Genomic DNA, 26,014 nt, shown 5'->3' with positions numbered 1-26,014 from the left:
CTTGCTACTTTGTGCCAGTTTACTTAGGCCTGAAGAGCACGTGCAGTAGAGCGTAAGTATAGCATGGTCCAGGTCATAGACTGGCAAAAATCAGAATGGCTTAGCTAAGGATATGATCCTCTGTCTTCCTCTATGTGAGCCAGTTTGTCCATGAAAGTGTAGCATACTCAAGAAGGACTCTTACATCTTCCTCTCCCCTACCCTGTTAGGAGTAAGCTAGAGTACAAGAAAGGTTATTGCTCCCAGTTGGAACATAGCTTTTCATGATGTGCAGAGTCAGCAACTCTCACATTAACACAGGAACTGCTATCAGTCTATTTTCATTTCTCCATCTCCTTCCCCTCCCCTCCTCCTTTTATTCTTTAATCCTTTCATATAATAAAATAAGTCACTGGAACAGAATGTCATTGCCAGATAAATACCTCTGACTGAAAATAAATGTCTCTGTGCTGACCTGCTGCTAATTTCCTATAAATGTATCAGCATTTACTCAGCCATGGGAGCCCATTACCTGGTAACAAAGTCCTGTTCCAGTGACACGATATCTCTTAATTAAACGCAGATAAATGATTGACTGCTTAAAGTCTTCTTTCAAGGGAAAAAAAAAACCAACTCCACAACAACAAAAAAATCACCTTTTCCTTCATGTGTTTTATTCTGAAAGGGAATCATGCCTCACTCCAGTGCCCAGTCCTGGGTTGTAAAATTTTCCACTGGGCAGACGCTTGTGTTGTTTTGACATGCCGCTGTCGAAATCCACAGTAACATCTAAATGTGTCTGCCTCTCCCAGCTCTATAGACAGCGGTTGCTTAGCAACACCGGCTGTCACCTCCTTATTATGGTAAATTCTAATTGGCTGTGAGCCTGGTGAAGCTGCTGATTAATCACGACTGACAATGCCATTGGTTATGCGCCCCGACATTTGCTCTGTCACCGGCTCCATCACGAAATTTTAGCAAGGCAAGGGTGTTTAAATATGCAAGCGATTAGTTGCACATGGCATAGTGGGAAGAGGAGAGTTTTGCATTTTCCTGGCGGAAATTAATCTTACTGCAGGTCATCGGCTCTTTACTGGCGGACTAACAAAAGATAACGCTGCTCTCCCCTCAATTTGTGGAGAGCAACCTCTGCCGGCACCAGCCGGGCAGGCTTGGCTGAGGAGCACAGCAAGAGCAAGCGAGTGGAGCCTCGGGTGTCCTGCTTGGGCACACACAGCTTTGAAGGGTCTGACTGGTCAAACTGACTTGGGAGGAGAAGTCATGGCACTCCCTTTGCACGGCTTAATGGTGGAGCTGGAATGAAGGAATAGTGGTAGGAGGTAGAGTTGAGGGCTGGACAGTGCCTGGTAGCCATCTCGCATGCAAAGACTGAGATCTTTATTTTTAGCCTGATAATCTCCTTTCCCCATGCTGCTTCTTCCAAGCTCTGTGAAAGCGGTGTGACTGTGCATGGGCTCAGGGTGACCTGGAAATGGTTACTTTCTCCTCCTGTTTTACAGCAAGTGGGAAAAAGAGGAGTGGGGCAGGTCTCTCTGAAAAGCTCAGCCTTGTTCCTCTCTCCCATGCCTTCAGCAGAAACCTCTCCATCCTGACACAGAGAGACACTTGCAGTAAGCCCATATGAGATTAAGAACTGCTGTTGGACGGATGTGCTCCTCAGCCTCGCATTTCATTTTCTACCCAAATACATTAACAATCCTGGGATTTGAAGTTAATGCAACTTAAGTCCTTGCCCATGTGCTTTTCTTGCTGTTGCTTAATTTAGAAGCCATACCGACACTTCTCAAAGGAAATTGATGCTCATTAATTATGATCTCACTTTTTTACTCTCCCATATTTGGTACTCTCTCAGAACCTCTACACCAGCATGGAAACAAAAATACCATATTCTACTATTGGCCATACTACAGAGTATTTGGAGTTATGCAGAAGACATCCTGTTTATGATAAACCCTTCCTCTGTACTTCAAAGCAGTTACAAACAAGCTAGCTTTGGTATTAATTTATTGCATTATAACCTGGATATGTAATTTTATACATATTTATAAATACTACTAGGCACTTTCCTTATTTTTTCTCCCAAGACATTAATTCTTTTGCTATAGAGGTCCAAGCTCTGATAAAATTCCTCACCAAACTCTTCCTCTCTGTCCTCTCTGGATGTCTGCCTTGCCTTCGTTCCTCTATGCAAACTCCCCAGTGATGCTGGAGAGACTGCAGACCTCCTGAGTAGTTTCCTTGAGTGCTGCAGCCCCTAGTGCCACTCCAAACATAGACTTGTCTGTCTGGATGCTCTGAGAGAACTGAGAGCTATTAGCCTGTGACAGAGCAAGAAATGTTAACAACTCCTTATGCTCCCCATAGCAATCACTTCAGATAAAAGATGCACCAAGGGCCAGAGACTGGAGGTTCCTGATAACTCCATTTCAGAAGCACAAGAAGGGACAGTTTCAGTGCTGGTAAGAATGAGAAACTGGTACCTACTTTGACCTGGCTGCTGGAGGGCAAGAGCCAAGGCAGAGCTAATGTATGTTACTAAGATTCAACCTGCAGCGCTCTGTCCGGCTGCTGTGGCTGTGACCAAAGGCATACTTTGCCCTTGTCGCTCCACAGAAGTGATGTAATGTCACTGAGAAGTTTGCTGAGCTTGAGGAATTTCCCCTTAGTTTGGCAAAAATCTGCAACAGCCAGTCACCAAATAATAAAAAAGTTAATTCCAGAAATTTTAATTTTTCTCTTACAGGAAATGAACTGAAATAGAGGTTATAGAGCTGTTGGGTAGCCCATATAGTGATTGCTGTATTTGTGCAGAGAGTTATTTTTGTAACTTTTTCAAGAGTTTCTGATATCTTCTCTAGCCTTCTCTTTCTTTCTCAAATTCTCTTTAAAAGCCATGCACTGTTTCACTGTTGCTTTTATGGATTCCTATATATTGGGTGTCCTCCCTTTTAAATTTTCTTTTTCTAATAAGCATGCGAAGATTAGTAAAGCAGTCCACTCCAAGAGAAGGAATTTTTGGCTCCAGATAACATTAAATACAAATACTTTAGTGGTAGTGAGCATAGCATAAAGCACTAGACTTCTAGGCTTGGTCCTGCAGTAAGATTTGGTAGCATCCCATATGGCATGCCACTGGACTCGGTAGCCGATCTGATAATAAGTTCTTTCCAGTAAGACCCCCTCATGGTGCCATTGCTATGGGAGGATGAGAATGAGAAATGAGAGACAGGAGGCAGGACACCCAAGAAATTCCACTTTGAGTTCTGACATTGACTGCCTATGGGTGATCTGACAGAAGCTACTTAAATGCTCTGCACATGAAACAATTTTTATCTCTAAATGGGAATAATACCAACCACTGAAAGTTGATCCAAGATGTAATTCATGAGGAATTGATGAATACCTGGTGGCTCTAAGTAAAAGAATAATTTCTCAGTGTTCCTGTCATGCTCTCCTCAGCTATTATGTATTGAAACAAACTGACATGTTAGTGATCTTACTGTACTGATCTTGATTCCCTATTTAGTATTTCTTATTTTGTTCCTCTTCTTTTTGCTGTGGTGCCTGTGATGATCCTGCAGTTCTGGACCCCTTGTCAGACTTGATAAATAGCTTTGCTCTCTTTTACAGCCAACACCAGCAGAAAACCTATTGATTTTTATTTATTCTGATTGTGCTGCAGTAGTCTTGTCATCTCCTATCAGTATGCTGGGAATCCTCTCCTCCATTAACAAACCATTAAAACAAAGCAGAACACAGAAATTAGAGGAGAGAGTACAGCATAATGTAGCAATGTCCTAAATAACCTGTGAAGCAGAGTTTGTGTTGAGGCATTTCTTTCAAATGAAGGGAGACACAAAGCAGAACTTGGGATAACGTGGCAGAACAGTGCAGGAAAATCCTCTAGTGTCACTCTCAGGCATGTAGATCTTTCATGTCCCACTAGGACATAAGATCTGACAGTCCAACCATTAAGATTTCCTTGATTTGCTCTTATTTTCTTTGTGCACATTGGTCAAAAGCGTTTTGGAAGGATCTCTGGATATTGCTGTTGTTGCTGGGCAAAGCAAGTGTGCTCACCTAAGGCAAATCAAATAAATAACAGTAAAAACTGATATATGAAATGTATATATCCTTGAGTCACAGCTCAGTGTCTGGTTGAGTTGCTCATTTTGGTAAGTTGTGCCCAGGAATAGCAAGGCCCACTGTCAGGTGATGGAAACAAATCCGCTCACAAAACATCTTCCTGACGCTCCAGTCTTTTCCTGGTTTTATTCAGGTACTTTAAATCTGGAACAGAAGCAACTCTTGTTTTAGGGATGTATTATTTTTCCTTCTCCTTCCTTTATATTTCATGACATTTGTGGGACAAGAGGCCCAATGTGACTTCTGCTTCTGGATGCGAACAGTAAAGTCTCCAGTGTGTCTGTCTACAGTGAACATGATCCAACCTTCTACTTTTTAGTTTACTGTGCTAATAATAAGGGCAATAATAATAGTAATGAGTACTGAGGGCCACATCTAGCTAGAGGAATGTGACTCTGATGCCTTTGAAAAGTGCAAACATCCACACGCGCTGTGTGTACGCAGAATCAGAAGCTAATTGTTGTTATGTGCCAAATAGCATGTTGGCAGGATTTATACAGCAAAGCCCCTGGCATCATGAAAACCCTAACCCCAAATGCTCTTCTTTGGCAAAAAGAAAGAAATTTGGACTCTGGGCTACTCTTGCTATTAGATAACTGGCAGATCAAATATTTACAGGGACCATATTGTTTAGATTTTTCTTCATCCTGTTCCTCTCAGCCAATCTGAACACAGAGCAGCTGGGGTTTGTTTACCTACCAAGAACTGAATCTCAGGCAGGTTATGCAGGTTTTATGTTCTGACTGGCAAATGAGAATATACAGAAAGTCACTGATACCAAGGCGGTGTAGATCAACATGTCTGTTTCTGTGCTGGTTTTCAACGTTTGATATATTTCACCTCCCCTAACACTACTTTATTTTTCTTGACAATTGGACAAAGAGTTTGAGGTGTTAAGGGACTTGAGAATGTTTCAATCTGTGGTCTTTGTAGTTTGCAATCTTGGACTAATTTATACCCCCCAGGGGAATAAAAACCCAAACACAACCTATGATTCCTGGGTAGATATTTCCTGTAGCTTTCATACACAAATAATTGTCTCATTGATATGACTCTGTCCTATCATGCTAACAATAAATCAAATCCATGTGCCCCTCTCCTTATTTTGCTGGTTAGATTTACTAATAAAAATACCTTATGACTAGAAATGAATTGCAACAGTATTTTGAAAGCTGGTGGAATGAGGAAAGTGCAGAGGTGCTGTGGGATGCCCTAGCCAGACGTGCCCCTGACATCTCTGCCAGCTGTTGAAGAGCAATAGCAACCAGCTGAGTGGTTGCAGATCTGGTGATGTGATGAAAAAAAGAGAAAATAAGGCAATAACAGGAACATCTGAAATGATCACCATCTGTTTAGGAAACATCATACCTGTTAAAATAACGGATTTACATTTTGTTCTCCTTGACTGGTTCAATTCATTGGAGGGGCTGGACTCATAGATTATAAAATATTTCACCTTGGTTCAATCTGTTGAACAGAAATGTGCTAAAGTTGTTGAACCATTTGAGAAGCAGTTCACTGCAGGAGATCTTTGGAAAGCTGAAAGATGGAGGGAGAACTGCGACATAACATGATGTGCCCCTCCCAAACACGTAACAGCTAGTGTTACCAAATACTAATCTGTCATCAGAATTGCCTTGTGAGACTGTGGCAAAGCCCAAATCACCCCGGCTTTGAAATGAAATTTTTCCTGTACAGGCACGGGACCTCGAGAGCAGCTAGACACATTCTTGACTCAGACTTCTGCCTTTGGAAAACATATTGGATGCTCCTGCGTTGGCCTTTTGACTGCGTATAGTCTTGCCCATGTGTTAGGATGGCAGTGTGCCTGTGCACAAAGTGTTATGCCAGTTTCACAGAGGTAGAAGTGCCAAGCAAAATGGACTTGGCTGGGCAGGCTGCACAGCTCTTGGAGAGTGCGGCAAGGCTGCAGTAAGTCTTTTTTGGTAACAAGAATGTCAGAGGGGTAGGACAAGTCTGTTCTCGTGTTTGTTGACATCCGTATGCTGGAGGAGGTTGTTCAGGAAGGGAAGGCAGGTTTCTGTGTGTATGTTGAGGATGCTTGGCATAATTATTGAGGCAAGACTGTGGTATTAAGTTGTAGGCTGTAAGGGTCTCTTGCCAGTCTTTATGGGAAAGAGCCATAGGACATAATTCCTTTAGGTTCACAGTTGGATTGCTGCTATACCCTTCCTCTGCCCCTGTAGTTGGTGTAATCAAGGAAGTTCTGATGCCTTTCATATGTAAAAAGTCAAAGAAAAAGAAAGAGAGACTTTAATGAGATCTTCTTGGTTGCCTGTGTTATGGCTTCGCTGAAGCCATAGAGGAGTCAAGAGGAGACTTGCACTGTGAGCTACAGCCAGGCTATGGGTCAGTCTACCCGACCATCATGTGTCAGTGACTGGAAAGAACAACTAGTTGAATAACTCATGTGAATGTCCATTTAATGGCATCACAGCTCCAGAAAATCCTTTCCTCATGTAGCAATTGCAGTATGCCCTCAGCTGCCTGTAGTGGTACACAGGATGGTTTTCTAATGCATATGTTAAATACCTCAAACCAAGAGAGAGCAGGATGGAAGTGCTGGGCCTCTGATGCCAATACTTATACAGGACTTTGGGACTTTGGAAAATATTATTCCTTCTGCCCTGGAGCATGTATAACCTGAATGTAATGTACTCTAAATACGGATCAAGATGAATCATCAGCTGCAATGATTAGAAAGAGAGGGGGATATTTTTCCTCGATAGCTCTCTGTGTATGTAGTCACAGGTGGGCAAGAAGCATAGGTCAGGTAAGTGACAGAGTCTCTTGTATTTAGGCCCAGAGCTGGAGAAGGTCATCCCTATAATTTGTAGGTTTATTTTTAGCAGACAGTGCCAATATTTCATCTTATCTGTACATAAGTGCCTAACCACACTTGCAGAGGAACCTGAGAGCTCCATCCCATTTACAAGATAAAAATAATTTTAAATAATTGGTTTTGCTGGTTTCTTTTTTCCTTAACATTTTCGTGTCTTTCATAATTCAATGTGCTCTTTTCTAGATGACACCACTAATAAACCAGGCCTGTGACATCCTGCTGTGTAACTTGAAAGTCTACGCAGATTCTGGCAAAGCTTTTGATATCCAGAGGTATGTTCAACATGCCAGAAATTAGTAGCAGATTTAAAAAAAAAAAAAAAAAGTCACTAGCAGCAGTTATTCTAAACATGCACTTACTGTATAAAAGTTTTTTTTTCCTCCCTTATTTTTAAGAGTGGAGATCATAGTTTAATAGAGGATGTGTCTGATAAATTCCTTTTCTTCCTGGGGGCAGTCATTGCATACTTGAAAAGTAATTTTGGTAAAGCATCTAATGTATTTCTAGCTGTTGTTTAATGAAGTTTTAACAGCTGGAAGCAGAAAGGAAGGCTGCATCAATCCCTGCCCAGTCTGTTCTCTACAGTCTGCCAATAATATACAAGTATAAGAATTGATCTGATATCAAATATCTCTAGTCCATCACCCTCTTGCTTTTTTTTATATGAGTTTTTTTGAGCACTTAATCATTCTTACCACATTCTTCACATCCCCCCTCATGGCACACTAGCCTTTTGTGAAACAATGGGATCGGTACTCCAGATGAGAATGCACCATTGGTTTATAAAATGACATTTTAATATTTTCCATATTGTGCTTTCTCTCATTTGTTATGCATTTAATATCCTATTATCTTTTTTGTTGCTCTTTCATCAGAGGTTTTCACTGAACTGTTCACAACACTTTCTTCTCTGAGTAGAGATGCATTTCCTGTAGGACCCTGTGCAGCATATGAGGAGTTTGAATGCGTTCTTTCTAGCAGGCCCTACTTTGTCTACACTTCATTTGCTGGGCTGGTCAGTGCCTTCTGAAGTTCTTTGTGATTTCCCCCAGACTGAAGAGGCACAGATAATATTGTTTCATCTGAAGAAATGGATATTTAGCGACAATTTGTTTATCTCTTTTCAAGGACACGTATATATGTGCACATGCAAGCGTACGTGTGTGCACAGAGAAGATCTCTTTATTAAACACCTGAAGAGATGCTGTAAAACCTCAAGATACATTACACTAGCCGAGTACTCTGATGAAAATTGACCTTTTGAGTCCCTGCAGACTTTTCTCTTTTTTCCATTTGTCTTTGCCTGGTCTCAGCTATTGATCTATTATAGGGTTTCACCTCTCAAGAGACATTTTGGAAAAGAACTTTTGAAAGTATAAATGAATGATGTTGACCATCTCAGAACATGATCTTCCAGTTGTTTTACCATACTACCATTTCAGCAGGTTTGACAGTTATAAATGTGATTCTCATTCCACTGCAGTTTCACAGAATTGCCTTGGGAGCTGGTTTTGGATGTAAATACCCTATCTGTAACCTCCTGTGATGTTGTACATTAGTTGTCTTTAGTCATTTTGTGTTTTGCCAACGAGTCTTGAGTTTTCAAGTTTTTTTTCAGTACCTTGGAGAGATAAATGATTGAGTGCCTCTGAAATTATTGTTTTATAGCAATGGACGCTCTTTTAACATTTCAGCTTCTAATAATGCTTTTTTTCCTTTTTTTTTTTTTTTTTTTGTGTGTGTGTTTGTAAGAGTTGGGAGACCCAAAGAAGCTACTTCACTTTGCAGTATTGCTGTAATCTTTCAAATCTGATCTGGTGTCATCAGAATGACAGCGCCCAAAGATCATAGTTTAGAAATAGTACTTCACAATGTACACAGGATATATAATGGGCCTTACTCTTGACCTTCTCTTCATACATGCTCACTCAGGTTAAAACACCAGAGACTGATATTAGCCTTTTGTAAGGGATCATAGAAAAACATTCATTGTAGGCTTGACCACAGATCAGGAGAATGAAATTTCAAGGACATTTTACATTCTCCAGTCCACTTATCTCAAAACTAAATAGCTGCTTAAGCCCAGTAGAAAAATAAAGATGGTGAGGCAACTGGATAGATGGTTAGATATGCAGGGAGAGATTCAGTAACTTCTGAAGTTTCTAGATCATGATCCACAGATGATTTGTAGTTCTCGAAGCACTGGTTGCTCCTCTGCAGAGATACAGATTTCACATGGTGTCAGTTCCTCTTGGTTTTGTCCATGGATTTACATTACAAAGGAGGTATAGCAAAGAAGAAGGAAATCCTTAAGCAATGTAATTTTATTTAAGCACCTCTTGATTTGAGAGTTTAGATGGGACTGGTAATAGATATGGTTCTCGCAGTTTAAAATGAGAAAGGAGCAATCTCTTTTATTAGGATACATACTAAGAAAATGCTTATGAATCTCTGATGATATGTTCCCTTTGATTTCTAGGTAATAACAAATTAAATTGTTTATTTCTAATAAATTTTTGATGGAATAATTGAGCTAAATGAAAATATGTTCACTTTATATGTGGAGAGAAGGTGACCATTATTAAGCATCAGCATTTGTCAGAATGATGGAAACATCTCTTGTTGGCAAAGCCCAAATCTAAAAGCAAAAAGAAACCCAGTGGCAAAAATTAATGCTATGTGATGTTTGTAGAAGCAAGATATTAATGGATATGTGATTTGTAGATAACAATGTATCATTCTTCAATTCAATGCAGGTGTTACAACTGCTTTACATTGGATGTCGTTGGTAGCGTAGCTTTTGGTACTGAGGTGGATTCCGAGAAGAATCCTGATGACCCTTTTGTTAAGAATTGTAGAACATTCTTTGAAATGTCTTTGTTTAAGCCTCTCCTCATTCTAATCCGTGAGTATAGACGACATTTGTCTGCTTCCTTATAGTAATTTCCTAAAAGTCATTCTGAACATACTGACGCCATAGCAGGAAGATTTATAGCTGACTTTATTTCAGAGGTGTTCAAAATGCAACCTACAGGCCAAATAGACCCCTGAGATTTCCACCATATGCTCTGCAGCTTTTGTCTCCGTTAATGAAACTTATTCCACAAACTGAGAGTCTGGGAACACAGTGCTCCAGGATAATCTGAGGGGAAATTTTCTGGGTCCTGCAGTTTTTATGGTATTTGTAGACTTCTCATTAAAACAAAGTAATGGTCCGTAAGAGTAAAGTTTTTGTGACTTGGTCTGCTTGGTAGAGATTGAAATCCTATCTATTAACCACATTAACAACCCACCACAGAAAAGTGGTGGAGGAGCATAAGCAGATAGTATGAGTCCTCCCAATTATTATTTGAATAGCAGCAGCAGCCTGGTTGGTGGCTCTAAAGGATAAAGATAACAGGCATCATGAAGAGAATGCACTTCTTGTCAGATGAATAGATAGCAATGCACGAGTGGGGTATAAAGCCATTTAATTCTAGGACACAGAAGCCAAGGCTTCATGGTGATGATGGTCTTGTTAATTCAAGGGCAGTAAGAATTGTAGCTGAGGAAGCCACAGCATAATCAATCCTATTGAAGTTTTATCTTCTTGATATCTAGACCTGCACACAGTAGTGTCAGGTGGCACAGTGGCAAAGTTTCCTGTGCCCATCTGATCCTGCTGGCACTACAGATTGCACCTGTACTCACAGCACATGAACTGTTCCCTTCTGGAGCTGTGTATCCAAATTGTCCTGGGGTTAATGTTTAACCTGATTGTGAATTGTGATTTGTGACCAATTTCTTAAGGGACAGAAATGTGCCCCTATATGTCTAAGAGCATGTCCTTCATTAAAGCAAATCTCTGTAGGGTTTGAGGTTGGATTCCTTTGTTCACCTCTTCCGCTGATTCGTTATGTGGTCTGAACTTCCACAATGTTGCCCTGCTGGCAGGACAGGGTTTGTCCAATGACTGATTTGTTAGTCTTACATTGTCCATAAATTAATGAGGAGTTTATTAGGATGCAAGACTTCACTCAGATTTCTACTTCCTGACTATGAAGGCCATGGACTGGAGACAACTCTTCCAGAATGTGTGGCCTGTTTAGACAAGTAAAATAAAACGGAATCATAAAACAGTTTGGATTAGAAAAGACCTTTGAAAGTCATTTAGTCCCCCGCCTGCAAAGAGCAGAAATGTCTTCGACTAGATACGTTGCTCAGAGCCCTGTTCATGCTGACCTTGAATATTTTCAGGGATGGGACATTCACCACCTCTCTGGGCAACGTTTTCCAGTGTTTTACAACCTTAATTGTAAAAACCATCTTCCTTATATCTAATCTAAACTGACTTTCTTTTAGCTTAAAACCAGTAGCCCTTGTCCTATTTCAAGAGGCCCTGATAGAGAAAGAGTTTGTCCCCATCCTTATAGGCTTCTTAATACTGAAAAACTGTAAATGAGAATGAACACTACACAATTTCACAGATTGGTGCCATAAGCTGCTAGGCTGGTTCAAGATCTCCCACCTTCTCTATGTAATTGGGTAGGCAGAGGAAATAATGCTCCCCTTTGTTGTGGTGGCTCTGTGGCATCAAAAAGCTGAACCAAAATCCTGAAGCATTGCGGAAGCAAGCTTGGACGGCATCTGTCTGACAGGAGAGTCCTGACCAGCATGACACTTATAAAAGGAAATCTTTTACCAGCCTGTGTGGGTGGAAGAAAAAGAGGGAGAGGGAAAGAGGAAAAAACAGGTTTCACAAAAGGAACACATCCCACTTGATGAGTTTTATAATATTAATGAAAGGAGCGGGGGGTGGGGGGGGAGACAATTATATGCCTTCACAGTCTGATTCAGTGTTTTCCTCTTTAAAATATCTTACAGTTTCTTTCCCATTCATAATGATTCCACTGCTACGCATTTTTCCGAACAAGAAACAAAAGGAACTGAATGGATTTTTTATCCGAACCATAAAAAATGCAATTGTCTACAGGCACCAGCAAGATGCAGCTGAGGTAAGGCTATTTCTGTGAGAAATATATGGGTAAGCAAATGTTTTGAGGGAAAACTGTAAGTGACATAAGCCTCAGTTTAAAAAGCAAATTCAGTCTGTTTGAACAGTCAGAGTATTTTAGTGAAGATTTTATTAACTTTTAGCTTTATGTACCATCAGGCAGGGTTGGTGTTTATGCAGAATTGTTAACACACTACAAGATTGCTTCTCTTAGTGTTTCTGTTCAAGTAAGGATGCAGAAAATGTTACATCTAGGATGACTTTTCAACCCAGTTCCTAGACCCAGAAGGAAGGATTCACCCTGTAGAATTTCTTCTCATCTTAAACTCAGGTGTTGTGTCTGTGCTACTTTTCCTTAAGAACCAGAGAAAACGAAGCCCCCACTGAGTGTTTCAACCCAGTCATTACCTAGGAGCTGGGGCATGTTTTATATAGTCCTGTCATGGTTCCTACAGCTTTGCAACATGGAAAGAACCTGAATGTCTGGCTAGAACAGTCAATTGATATAGAGATGGCTAACTAGAAAGGTAGTAAATGCCACCTGAAACATGCAAATAAATGGGTATGCATTATCAGCAAATAATTTGTTCCTCTTTTGTTTGGTCATAAGGTAGTCTGAGGGGATTTTTTTGTTTGGTTTTTAAGCACTGTTGTTTGTGAAGTATCTGAAGGCACATGCATTTTTGTGAACATCTCTCTGTTTTTGGTATATGAAGCATTTGGAAATAGGCCTGTGATTCAGTTCTGTGACACAAAACTTCATCAGGTCTGCTTGTCTTTTTGGATCATTTTTTACTGCAGACTGTGCACAGTATCCCTAAAAATAAGTTAACCAATTAATAATGGATGTGTAGTGAGAAACAAAGAATATCAGTGAGAATTCCATTTTTAAGGTAGCTGAGACAAATTTTAACAACTGAGATGAACCACACCACAACATACACATTAAAGAAGCTGTTAATATTGAAATATAAGAGATGTTTCTGAAAGGAAGAGCAATGCTGGTGGGCTAAGAGCACAGGTGAGACTGGGTCCTCCCAACCTTTTACAGCTTGGCCCCACAGCTTCACCCCAGCTGTCACCTTTCAGGATAAAACGAATTTTAGTTTATCTTACAGTACCTCCAGTAGACATTTAAAAATAAATTTGATATTCAGAAGTATTACTGCTCTTCGCTGTATTGCATGTTCTGCTCTTTGACTTTTTCTGCAATGAAGTCTTACTTCTGTGTTTGTTGCACTTCATCACCACCTGCTGTTGGTCATTCCTCCAGCCCACCTTCATCAGTCTTTGCCCTTAGCAAACTTTAAGTCTGACCTTCTTTACATCCAAAACATGGTAAGCACCACTGGCTGGCTGCAAACGACTCATGATTTGTAAATATTGCTGCTGGCCCAGGTTGAGTGGTGGAGGAGTATTTTCTAACAGGAATGGTGTAGCTAAACTGCTTTCAGACACCTCATTTCTAATGCACAGGTCCGGTGGGAACTTTTAATGGCGTACTGATTTGGCTGTATGTATGGAAAGACTTGGATCAAAGATTCATGCCAAAGGGGGTCTGCATGAAAAGTCTGTTCTGTGTATCAATTGTCAAAGGACAAAAGGGACAAAGAAATAATCCAGCATGGATTAAAAGTAGTTACTGTATTAACTATTATTAATAAAATGCAGTGTATTTCTGTAACAGTAGCACGGAGGGCTTCGATCATGGGCTAAATCCTTCACTATATCAGAGATGCTCACTCCCTTTTGAAAGGGAAAATGCCAAGAAAAGCAGGATTAGTGACAACAGGTTGAGCACAGAGGGTAATAATAGTCAATGGGGTAACATCAGACTGGTGACCTGTCACTAATGGGGCTCCATCTTAAGGCCTTTGCTCTTAAAAATCTTCATAAAGGATGCAGGACTGGAAGGGACACTATGCAAGTTTGCAGACTACACAAAACTGGGAGGAGCTGTTGACTCCCTTTAAGGCAAGAAGGCCCTGCAAAAAGACCTTGATGAATTAGAGCACTATACAATCACCAACCAGATGTGAAGTTCCACCAGGAAAAGTGCCGGATGAGGCAACCCTGGATGTATGTACAGACTGGGGAGTGAGAGGCTGGCAAACAGTGCCAGGAAAGAGACCAGGGGTCCAGGTCAATGGCAAGTTGAGTATGAATCAGCAGTGCACTGGCAGCCAGGAGGGCCAACTGTGTCCTGGGGGACATCAGGCACAGCATCACCAGCTGGTCAAGGAAGGTCTTGCTCTGCTCTGGTGCAGCCTTACCTTAAATATTGTGTGCAGTTTTGGACACTGCATTATAAGAAAGATAATCAGCTATTAGAGAGCATCCAAAGGAGGGCAATGGAGACAGTGACGGGCCTTGAGAGGAAACTGTGTGAGGAGTGGCTGAATTCACTTGTTCTTTCAGTCTGCAGGAGACTGGGGGAAGACCTCATTGCAGTTTACAACTTCCTCATGAGGGGAAGAGGAGGGGCAGGCACTGATCTCTTCCCTGTGATGACTGGTGACAGAACCCAAGGGAATGGCCTGAAGTTGTTTTAGGAGAAGTTTAGGTTGGATATTAGAAAAAGATTCTTCCTCTAGAGGGTGGTTGGGCACTGGAACAGGCTCCCTAGGGAAGTGATCACAGCACCAAGCCTGACAGAGTTCAAGATGTGTTTGGTTGATGCTCCTGGCACATGGTGTGACTCTTGGAGACAGCCCTGTGCAGGACTAAGGGTTGGACTCAATGATCCTTGTGGGTCCCTTCAACTCAGCCTATTCTGTGACAAGAGCAGGAGGCAGAAATCTGTGCATATGCAGCCTGTTTGCAGGTTTTACTGGTTGATGGAGCAGAGCTATAGGGTTATATTGGAAGGGATGTAGGGAGATGCTGTAAGAGATAAGACATGGCAGTAGTTGCCCAGTATCAGGGCAGTGTGGAGGAAAGTACAAGGTCCATGTTTGCCTTAGCAGTGTATGCATAAGTCCATGGACCCATCTGCTCCTGGACTTTTGCCTAGTTTGCAAAATTGGCATGTGGGAACTATTTCAAATCCTGGGAGTTAGACGCTTGGACCAGATTTCTGAGGGCACATTAAATCCCCTTTGCAGTTCAGGATCATTACTGTGGCTTTCAAAAGTGGCTGGAAAGTTTGGAGCTTCCTCTTTTTCCCTTTTCACTGCCTGTCTTGTTACGTGTTCTTAGAATTTTGACTGGTTTAGGTTGGTGGTGCATGAGTCTTGTTACAGGTATGGACAACTTAATAATTTGCCAGGGACATAAAAATGGTATGTGAAACAATTCAAAATGCATTTTTTAAAAATTTATCCAGAAATTGCATCTGTAGAGATTAGGTATCCCAGAGAGCCCTGCACGTGAAGGAGAATTATGTCCTGTGTCCTAGGTCTCAAGTGATGAAATGTACCCACTGAAGCCACTTGGAATTTTGGCACTGAATTTTAATGAGGCCAAGCTATAACTGGTGGCTACTGGTTTGTGCTAATCTAGAACTGTAAGCCAAGTCTTATGATCTCCCTGAGGTGCATTAGGCCAATGGGTATTCCTTAAGTTGCCACATTCCTGGATGTTACATTGTGTGCATCTTTTACTCCTCGTTGATTTTAACATCATTAAAAATACTTTTGGGTTCTTTTCTTGAGGCGGGGGGTGGTGGGAAGGATAAAAAAAAACCTTTGGAACAAACAATGAAAAGCTCCATGACAGTGATTCAGCTGAAGCTTGTCTTCCTCTCATCTTCAGCAAATGTGAACAAAGAATAAAGACCAAAAAACAACGTGGCAAGCAAAGTCAGCCTGTTATCATCCCTGTTCTATCAGTAAATGAAACAATGCTTCTGAATGCCTAAGAATAATCCCATGGGTAGATAGTAATTTTACAGCCAGGTTTAGATCTAATAATATGCTTGCAGCTTACATGAGATCTGTGATGTCACTTTCTCTCATGCCATTGCTTAGTGGTGCAGATGTCATTTTAATTATATATTATCTTTCTGTGGTCACTCGAATAATTTTAGTCCTGGATATTCAACTCATTTGGCTTATGTACAAAAACATTTAGTGGTTGTACTTTAGAAATTTTAATATGTTACATTTATTCATGGATTCAAATTATTGTAAAAGGCTTTTCCCACTATTTACAGAAGAGCAAATTTACCCTGCTCAGAAGAAAAAGCACAAATTTAATGCACCACTTAACACCTACTTTGAAGACTCCAGCAGGATTTAAGTGTTCAAATACCTTATCCTGATTATCTGCCCAGGCTTAAATTTTTCCCTGAGGCAAAATATTTCCAGAAACAGGGCAGATAGACTGTTTATTTTAATAAATGATCTTTGATAGATTTTCATTTAATAATCTGATATGCAAATCATTCATTATTCATGTAAGAGTTGTTTTTATATCATGTTATAACTCAGTTCTTAACCTACCAATTCCTTTTAAATGATGATATCTAAATGAAGAAGTCTTTTATAGTGCTCAAAACTGAGGCTGCTTTCTAAAACTGTGGGTTGAAACTAAGCCCCCTGTCAGCAGGTAGAAGTCCAGAGTTTCATTTGTAATCCATAGTAATAGCTCTTGGAAGGTAACAAGAATATTGCAAAACATTATTTTTGGAAAATCACAACCGATCTGTGGGAAAATCCATTTTTCAAACTATACATCCTTTAACAAGGAGAATTGGAGAGTTCATAGAGGCTTCAATACATTCTCTGACATCTCCTGATTTTTCCAGTCGTACTGTCTTCTGTCAATGCATAATTCGAGGTCACAGATCCATGCCAGGACGGTAGTGATCCAGTATGTTTCTGATGATCATCAGCTCCTTCTTGGTGGTCTCAAGCTGATTTGAAATGAGAGAGTGACAAAGCACAGGGAAGTATCACCAGAACTGTTTTCATTGGCATCTTGGTTTGCAGTTTAGTTGGTCTGGGTAGACACCTACAAACTACCTGAATGCTTTTAATGTAAATGCAGAACAGACAGAAGGAACCGTGGGAGAATAGTGTGAAGACTGTGCTGCTGTGAGCTATGCTTCCCATTGAGCCACGTGGTGTAAAACCACAAAAACTGTACAGTGTTGTCAATCCTGGTGATGATCCTGTGGATTGGTATGGCCCTGGGATGCTTTGTTACTCTGCTGTGCCAGGGAGAGACCAAAAGAGGTTGTCCTTTGGTCAGCAATTGCCAGTGAACAATTGTGGACCTCTTCAGTTTTCCCCACTTGCCATTCTTATTCCTGGCCAATCTTTTCCCTGATCCCTGGTAGCTACAGTCAGTGGCTCTGCTGTTCCCAGGCTGCCTGGGTGGGCACAAGTGATATCCTGGTGAGTGGAGATCCTTTGGTTTACCAGCATCAGCCAGGTCAGGAAACTGAATTTTGAGTAACTCTGAAACTAAGGCATATTTAAATACTTGCAAATGAAATGGGACTGCTCTCGCCCTATGAACTAGCAATTGAAATGTTCTGTAAGGAAGAGGTATCTTTTAATATCTTTCTGGGAAATGATGGCTTGGTTAGAACTTCAATCTCTAGAACACTGATTCCCAGGGAAAAACATGGCAGCGAGCTCCCCTAAGGAGAAGAGGGACGTGTGTGTGTACCTGCATTCTGGAGGATAAGGGACAATCTGAAAACCTAATTACTGTGACATTCTGTTCTTTTCTCTTCCTTCCCCAGCAGTTCCCTGGAGTTTTTCCTTTTCATGAACTAATGAACTATTTTATTCAAGAGCTGCTTGAAATGAGTTGAGCAGAGGTAATCCTCCTGAAAAAGTCTGATCCTCTCCTTGTCAAGGGAAAACTATACAATTACAAAGAAAACTTAGTTAAAAATTTGCTAAATACTGTGTACATTCCAGGGGCTATGTGTGTGTTTGAACTGTGTAAATGCAGTACAGATGTTAAAAAGTAAATATTTTTCTACGGAAAGAGCAGATGGGAGGATTACACACCTTCTAAGAGTGGCAGTATTCTTGCCTTTATAGAAAACCAAGCAAAACTTGTTTATATTTGGAAGAAATTGATGTCCATATAAGGATATTGCAATATCCATAATATATGGCAACACTAAATAATCCATTTTTATTGATTAGTAAAGTCATTAAAACAAAGGATCATTCTGGTCCTTTTGTTTTTCTAAGTCTGTAGGAGGGATGTTGTAATTCTGTTCTGCTGGGTGGTTCTCACGGTTTGATCATCTCATTATCCTCTGCCTTTGTCAGGAGGAAATGCGAAGTGGACTTTCAGAAAGGTGAATGTGTATCTTAAAGATCTAGAGGAAATTTGGGCTAAATATGTAGTTTGAATACAATTCTCAGCCTGTATTTCTACTGCTCTAAGCAGAAGGGTACTGTTCCTTTAGAATATGTTAAAAACCTTTTGAACATTAAATCTGGTGTCTGTGCTTGGGCAGCATACAGTGATTCTGAGAAAAAGAGGTAGCATTATGTTAAAAGGCATTTTAGTTATTCTTCATCTTTTAGGAATCAAGCCATTTCCTTGCTTTTTAAATTGTTTTCCTTCTTTCCCACATTTGAGGAAAAATACTTTTTAAAAAATGTGTTTTATTTATTTCTTTTTCTTAAAGATGGAATTTGTTTTATGACTTTCTCAGGATTTCTGAAGTGGGTCTTTAAAAAGCCACAAAACCTTGAATAGAGATGAACTAGAAATCCCTATTACTTTTGGGCACCAGTTGTAATTTCTTGATCAGTCTGCTGTTATCTTTCCAAGGATGAATTGCAGGCTTACCAAACGTGATCTTTGGGTTTCAGGCCTGGGCTGAAGTGTCTGGCTGAGGTGCTTTCATCATGAAATGTAGTTCTGCAGCCTCTGTGCTCAAAAGAGATCAAGGACAGAATAAGTAACGAGAGCAGCGACTTTCTCGCCTCCCCGAGGAGTGTTGATAGGGAGCGCAGGAAGAGTTTTGCGTTACTGCTGCATCTGTCCCAGTTCTACAGCCCAGCACACCTGTGAGCCCAGCGCTTTATGAGCAGCACTGTGGTCACAAGAAGTCAGCAAATATCTGCTTGGTTACCTGCTACCAGCAAGCATGTACCAGATCTGCTTGCTATTGCTCACCCTTTGCTCTAACACAGCATTTCTACTGTCTCCTTGGTTATGTCTCAGAGTACATTATGGATTCTAGACAAGGAATAGGCAGATGGTATCATGTATATATTATCTGCCCCACTCTAGCAAACCCTGCCGCAACCCTAACAATATAATCTTGGCATCTGGGACTCTTTCTCTGATGCCTCCATCTCTTCCCACTCCCTTTTAGTCTTTCTCAAGTGTATCTTAATTTCTTCCTCAGGAGGCGACTGGAGTGGTGTCCCTATCTCATATTTCACATGTCCCACCTCAGCTATAATCTGTTCAAAGCACCATCTCATTGACTTCTTGGAGCACTGCTCACACTGAATCACAGAATCATTTAGATTGGAAAAGACCTTTAAGATCATTAAGTCCAACCATTAACCCAGCACTGTCAGGTCCACCACTAAACCATGCCCACCAAGTAAGTGCCACACCTACACGGCTTTTACATACCTCCACAGCTGGTGACTGAACCCCTTCCCTGGACAGCCTGTTTCAACGACTGACCACCCTTTTGGTGAAAAATTATTTCTCTATATCCAGTCAAAGCCTCCCTTGGTGCAATTTGGAGCCATTTCGTCTTGTCCTGTCACGTGTTACTTCAGAGAAGAAGCCAACCCCCAGCTGGCTGCAGCTTCCTTTCAGGTAGTTGCTGAGAGTGATAAGGTTTTCCCTGAGCCTCCTTTTCTCCAGGCTCAACACACCCACCTCCCTTAGCCATTCCTCATAAGACTGGTGCTGCAGACCCTTCACCATCTCTGTTGCCCTTCTCTGGACTTGCTCCAGCACCTCAATGTCTTTCTTTTAGTGAGGGGTCCAGAACTGAATACGGGATTCGAGGTGCAGCCTCACCAGTGCTGAGTATGGGGGGATGATTACACTTCAGTTTGCAGGAACGTAGACTTGTACCAAAGGACAGAGATGAAATCAAAACTCCAGGTTGTTCATGGTGATTAGTCTGGTTACATTTTTGCAAATCCAGATGTGCCAAGAATAATCTTGCTGATAGTACCAGGAAGATGTGACTATCTTCAAAGCTAACTTCAATTTCTAAGAGGCTTGTGTGGAACTCCTCCAGAGGGCCTTCAAAGAAATCATAACTTTGGGCCTTTCTGGGTAGAACAGGGGAAGTTCAGATGCTCCCTGTAGCTGCATTAATCCACAGGAAGTTGCTAAGTCAACAGGATGCCTTCAGAGTTAAAGGGGGAAGGACTTAAATGCTTCTGTCAATAAGTTTTGCATGCATTTTCCTCCTGTTTTCACCAGCCGGCGCAGGAAGTGAAGGTGGGCATTTGGCTTTGCTAATCTACAGCATATGAGAAACATCTTTTAATTGAGAAGGGTGGAATCTTTAGTGTTGAAAAAAGGCTTTTTCATCTAGACTGAAAAAAAATAAACCCACATGCTCAGTTGTTGGTAATGTCAAGGGTTTTAGTGACTTCTAAAAATTGTGTTTATTTTAAGTGACTGATTTTACCATATACTGTTTAACAAAAATCCAGGTGAAAAGATAGCTTGAGGACTCTTTCATATAATGTTTGCAGTAAAATTTCTTAGAAAAACTGGAAGATGAAAGAATTGAAAGGTAAACTTGCCTTTTTCAAAAAACCTGACCCCATCACTGAAAGGAGAGATCTAAAGTACTCTTTTCTTTTTTTTTTTTTCCTTTTTCCCCCCTCCCGTCTTGCTAGGTGCTGGTTGTTGTGGCTATACCCTGTTTTTCTTCTTGATACTGAAGGGGAGGGAGCAGTCACAGCTCTGTTTTATGTGTTCATAAAAATAAGACAAGTAAGAGCTCATTGTTCTTTGAAGGTGGGATCCAGAAAACACTGGTTTGTGTCACTGAGTTTTGTGGTGGCTTGACCAGCACAGACTGAAAAACAGAAGGCAAGGAAGCCAAAAAAAGAGGTGGTTGTTCCTTATATGGTATTTTGCTTCTTCTGGCCCACCCCATCATGAATTTTTTGCTTTACCCTCCTTTATGATGAAAAGTGGACCCTGTGCTTACTGTCCAAAGAGAGGTTCAAACATTGAAAATCCTGTTTATGCCTGTGGTAATTCCCTGTAGGCAATAACGTCAGTGCTGGCCACTTGTCTCAGCCTGATCCTGTGTTAGTAATGAGTATTCGCAGCATGCATTTCAGTGTCTGATTAAATCTTTCTGAAAGGCCATCTGTTTGAGGAGGATGTGGCATTGGCTTTAATACTTTTTATACCTAGTACTCAATACTGTTCTTTCATGACCTTAAACATAAAGTTTGTCCCCTTGGTTAGGTAGCAACTTTCCTGATACTCTGATCAGAGAGAATAATTGAATCAAAGCTGTTACAACCTGTTGGGTCACTGTGTGTCTTTGGGGAAACGTTCCTGGTGTTGAAGCCATGGAAGTTACACATATCCAATGCGATTTTGTTGTGTCCAGGGCTGAGAAAAAGGTATCTGTTTTCTGGGGAGTAAAGCATCTCCATCTGCCTTTCTTTTATAGCACTCAGAGTGGAATCTGATGTAGTCATATATCTGTTGATACATACCAAATCAGCAAGTAATCTGGCCTTTCTGCTGCATGTTTTTATCTGTGCAAAATATCCAACCTAAGCAGTATTACATCTGTCTTTCAGGGTCATCTTCCTATAGGCTTGGAAGCACAGTTTCCCTTCGCAATTCCATTGGCCTAAAGCAAATCTTGTTCAACCTGTCTTTTCCCACTTCCTGTCATTTGCTTTCCTTCACCCCTTTGGCTGAAAGGAAAAATTGTAACCCTGAGGTCATGCACATTCCCTTTCTTTTGTAACTTCTCTCTCTTACTGTTCCTCATCTCTTCTGTATGTTATCTCTGCAGTCTGTTCCCCACAAGTTTCTCGGAAAATCCTGCTGGAGGTCACTGAAAACCCTTCCTTTTCCTGCTTAATCTATGATTGGGGTGGGGGTTTCAAATCAGCAAGCAAAAGGAATATTACAATAATTCAAATAATCTGGAGATTAATTTTTTGCACAACAAAGTGGTGGCCTTTAATGCCAAGGTGGGATATAAGATCTAATCTTTATTTACATAGTATTTTATTTTGTTTTGTTTTTACTTCTTCTTGATCTAAATCTTCAAGGGATCTATTGAGTGGGACTGGCAATTTCATGTATTTATTTTACCTTTTTTGTAATAGCATGTTAGGGTGCTTTCCCTCAAAAGCAGAGTTTTTTCTGACGTGTAACTGGAGTGTAGCATCTAAATTCTTAATTGAGAAAAAAAATCACAGATTTACTGACCTAATTGCAGTAATAAAGCTTTCTCTTTCTATATCAGTTTTAATAATTTCAGTTTTATCTTTCATATTTCATCCTTTTTTTCCCCTTTTATCTGTTATTGGTTCACCATTTTTCCTCCCTGAGTCACTTCCAGAATGAGAAGGGGAGTTGCAGCACTTGTGGTATTAGTGGATGATGTTTGACTTTGTTAGTCTTTGTGTCTCTGTTTGCCTACAGTGACCTCTCTCAACCCCCCACACTGCCTTCTTTTTGCAATACATGACCTTTTCTGAAGCACTTATGAAAAAGCCATTCCATGATATTTCATACTTGTTCAACCATCTTGTCCATCTTTTGGCATGTTTTGATCTCTGGAGGTTTTTCCCTTGATCTGTCTCAAACGTTGCTATCTGCTTTGCACTCCTTTGATATTTCTCCCTTTTCTCTTGTGTCTACTTACCTTAGCAGATCCGTAGTCCTACTTATAAGAGACACTGACAGTCCATCTTGCTGGCAGGAGAACCATTTATGTGGCCAGCATTTGGATGCCAAGTACCTGAAGTTGCTTTTCTTTTGAACCTAGTGACGAGTCAGTCTGACCATCTCAGTGCACAAAGGTGAACAACTTGGTTTTCTGGGGTAATTCTCTTCTTGCCACTGTGTCTAGGCTGCCCCAGGGGCTGCCTCTGCCCACCTACCCCCTGCCTCCAGTGCACTGGAGCCAGCAGAGTCAGAGGATTTTGCTAGACCCCATCCGCTCATGACTGTATTTGGATTTTGAGGATAACTTAACATTAGAGTTACTTATTATGGAAAACGACAGATTGTCTGTCACTGGAAAACTTGAGGAGAGGCTTTCTAAAACGTGCCCTCGATGTCAGCTGGCTACGAGGCAGGAATCCCTGCGTGGCGTTCCTCCATCTGCCTTTTGTTAAGAGCAGCCTGAACGATTGTGGCAATTCCTCTCCTTCACGAAAATCTGCATAGGAAATCCTGCATCTGTGGCAGTCAATGGCAGCCTTGCCCTGGCTTCACAGCCTGTTCAGGGCTTTCTCCACTTTCTTCACAGCACCTACCCTTCATTTTTCCCTCCCGCTGGGATAAGCAAGCTGTATCTAAGAGAGACAGAGAGTAAAGGGGAGCTGGGCACCTCCTTTCTCTCTTCAACAGAAATGTACACTTTTTAATAATGTAATCTCAATTAAAAACATACCAATTAAAATTGGCTTTTTAGTAGCTCTCTGGGGAGAGGGAGCTATAATTCACATTAAAATGTAAAGCTTTAGAAGCAGGGAGAGCTAGGTGCATTGCAAGTGCCCAAATATTCAGTGATTTTAATTACAGTGGAAACTTGATAAATTGCTTTGTGCCACAATCCATTATTAACAGCTTAATGAATATCACCGCTGCCTGTTTTAAACTGCTCCATGGTGAAAATGATCGTCAGCATTTTGGTTGTGAACTCTCATGTTTTTAGCATGTTTGTATTTTGCCCCTTAAAAAGAGGAGGTGGGTGAAAGTCTGCAGGTTTGGCTTTGTGTCTGGGTAAGTTCTGCAGGTGGCAGCATCCTGAGACAGAGAGGCAGGAGGAAAGATGGAGCTTCTGGGACTGGCCAGGGTTTAAATCTGCTCCTTGCAGTTTAAGAACAGTGTCTTTGAGCATGCAGAGTGCCTTCTGCATGCCCAAAGCTGAGGGATCACCAGATCATGAGGCTACCTTTACATGTGCTGTTTCTCTGCACAATACACATGAAGGATAAACGACTGTTTGGGGTGTCTGCTCAGGGGTAAAGGGAAGCAAGTGTAACAGCTCATGATCAAGCATGCTGCTGCTGAGCTTATTTTGGAGTGAGCAAAATGCGAGCTGGTTTGAATTTTCGAAATTTTAGCCAGCAAAAAGCTGATTTGAGGCATGGAATTAGTCAAGTCCTTTTGGAGTGCTGAAATGTAAGCAGTGATTGTGCTCAGCTTTGAATAGGGACTAACCAGTTATTTTTTTCTTGACAGTTATTATGGCTGTAATTGTGCTAATATTATGATGCTACATATTTATATGTATATTTGTAGCAAAATGGTACCTTTACCCCACTTTTTAAAGCAACTTAATATTTCAAGGATAAAGGTTATTATTAGGAATGTTATTATTTTAGATGCTAACAGCAGGTGTAGTGGGCTTATAGCTGTGCCCCATTGAAGTGTTAAGTCATAGGAATTTAAAGAACCGTGGCTTGGCTTCTGTGAGATTTATTATTTAATGTGGGTGTTCTGTTTTGACTTGATCATGTGGTTTGACCAGAGGGTCACAGTCCCCAAAATGGGATTACTGCCAGGTGTTGACAAGATCTTGACAAGATCTGAGTGAGGTGCAAGATAGATCTCAGGACAGAAATTACTGGGAACTGCTCTTCTGATTCAGAGAAGTTCCAAGTGCCTACATGGGATAAACATGATTTCTCTGAATGTCTTGGGGGTTTGCTATTATTATTCTGATTATGTTTTTCTGTACATCAACAAAAATGTATTCACTTTCACCATCTCAGAAATGTTAACATTAGTCACGATGATGTTAACTTGTACCCTGCCAATTACACAGAGCTCTCCTGCTTCATCGTATCGATAATTACACATAGGACTTTATTTTTCCTTTTGAAAAATCTTTTATTGACAGAGGAGTAATGATGCCTGTAAGTTCCTTAAGTATTGCTCAGTCAGGGGTATGTAAGATGCAGGAGATGTCCTCATATTTTTGGGGAGAAAGACAGCTCATACTTGGCATGCTGTTAATATTCATGTGTTTCTGTGGTTGTATTTTTGTTTTTAGTTTGATTTTAGGAAGCATTCCAGGCCACAGAGCTGCCTGGCTGTCATTTTTCTTGCATCCCTGTACTGGCAGAGGACAAAGCTTCATGAAGGATATAAAACGCCATCTAATTTTTCTTTTGTTCTTTAATTCACGCACACATGCTTCTTCTGTGTGTTTATCAGTGTGCACAAAATGCCTATATTTGCAAGATAATAGCTGTGTAAATATTAGAAAGTCATATTGAAACTCTGTGAAGGAAAAGAGAGCAGGGGGAGAATCCTTCCTGCTACCGAGGAGCCATCTATTGGATAAAACTCATAACTGAACTGAGCATCCATCAAACTGCAGAGGATAACACAGTTTGTTATTGGTCACCGGTAGCTAAAAATAATCCTTTCCTTCCCAATCCCACTTTCACCCACTGTGTTAGAAACCTGTAGAAACCTTTATCCCTTCATGTACACAAGTCGTGAGAGTCAGATACAGGTGTCATTTATGTACTTTAGGTAAAAGCCAGCTTAATATAGCTGAAGATCCAGGATAAATCCTAGCGTAGGGTGCAGGTGTGATCATGAATGGATAAACCAGCAGTAGGGTTGCCTGCCAGCAGTGGAGAGCAGTTGCTTGGAGAAGTGATAAAGACAAATGGTTTTTTCCATTTTATTAATAAAGAATGCAAATAAAATTAACTGTACCTTTTTTTTTTTTTTTTTTCCCTGGTAGCAGCGCATTTATATCAGTCTCACAACCATGATTAGTTTAGTTTAAAAAAATATTTGGGTTTTTTTTTTACCTGAAATTACTTCATGGCATAACAAAGCCAAATAATGAGGTGCTCTTTCCCTCAAAACATATG

The 26,014-nt window shown here is 40.8% G+C and overlaps 1 protein-coding gene across 14 annotated transcripts in view; it reads left to right on the top strand.

Moving 5' to 3' along the window:
- Positions 1-26,014, top strand: part of TBXAS1 (thromboxane A synthase 1) — a 266,105-nt gene that overhangs the window by 162,812 nt on the left and 77,279 nt on the right. For all 14 annotated transcript variants that reach the window (XM_050324636.1, XM_050324632.1, XM_050324635.1 and 11 more), the window contains 3 exons: positions 7,193-7,281; positions 9,766-9,914; positions 11,873-12,003. In XM_050324636.1, coding sequence (XP_050180593.1) covers positions 7,193-7,281; positions 9,766-9,914; positions 11,873-12,003 — 369 coding nt within the window. The remainder of the gene's footprint in view (positions 1-7,192; positions 7,282-9,765; positions 9,915-11,872; positions 12,004-26,014) is intronic.

The sequence above is a fragment of the Myiozetetes cayanensis genome, unplaced genomic scaffold (assembly GCF_022539395.1).
Source record: "Myiozetetes cayanensis isolate MyiCay16 unplaced genomic scaffold, myiCay2020 scf3, whole genome shotgun sequence".
NCBI classification, from domain to species: domain Eukaryota; kingdom Metazoa; phylum Chordata; class Aves; order Passeriformes; family Tyrannidae; genus Myiozetetes; species Myiozetetes cayanensis.
The sequence above is the reverse complement of the archived record's forward strand: the minus strand, read 5'-3'. Positions and strand labels throughout refer to the sequence as shown.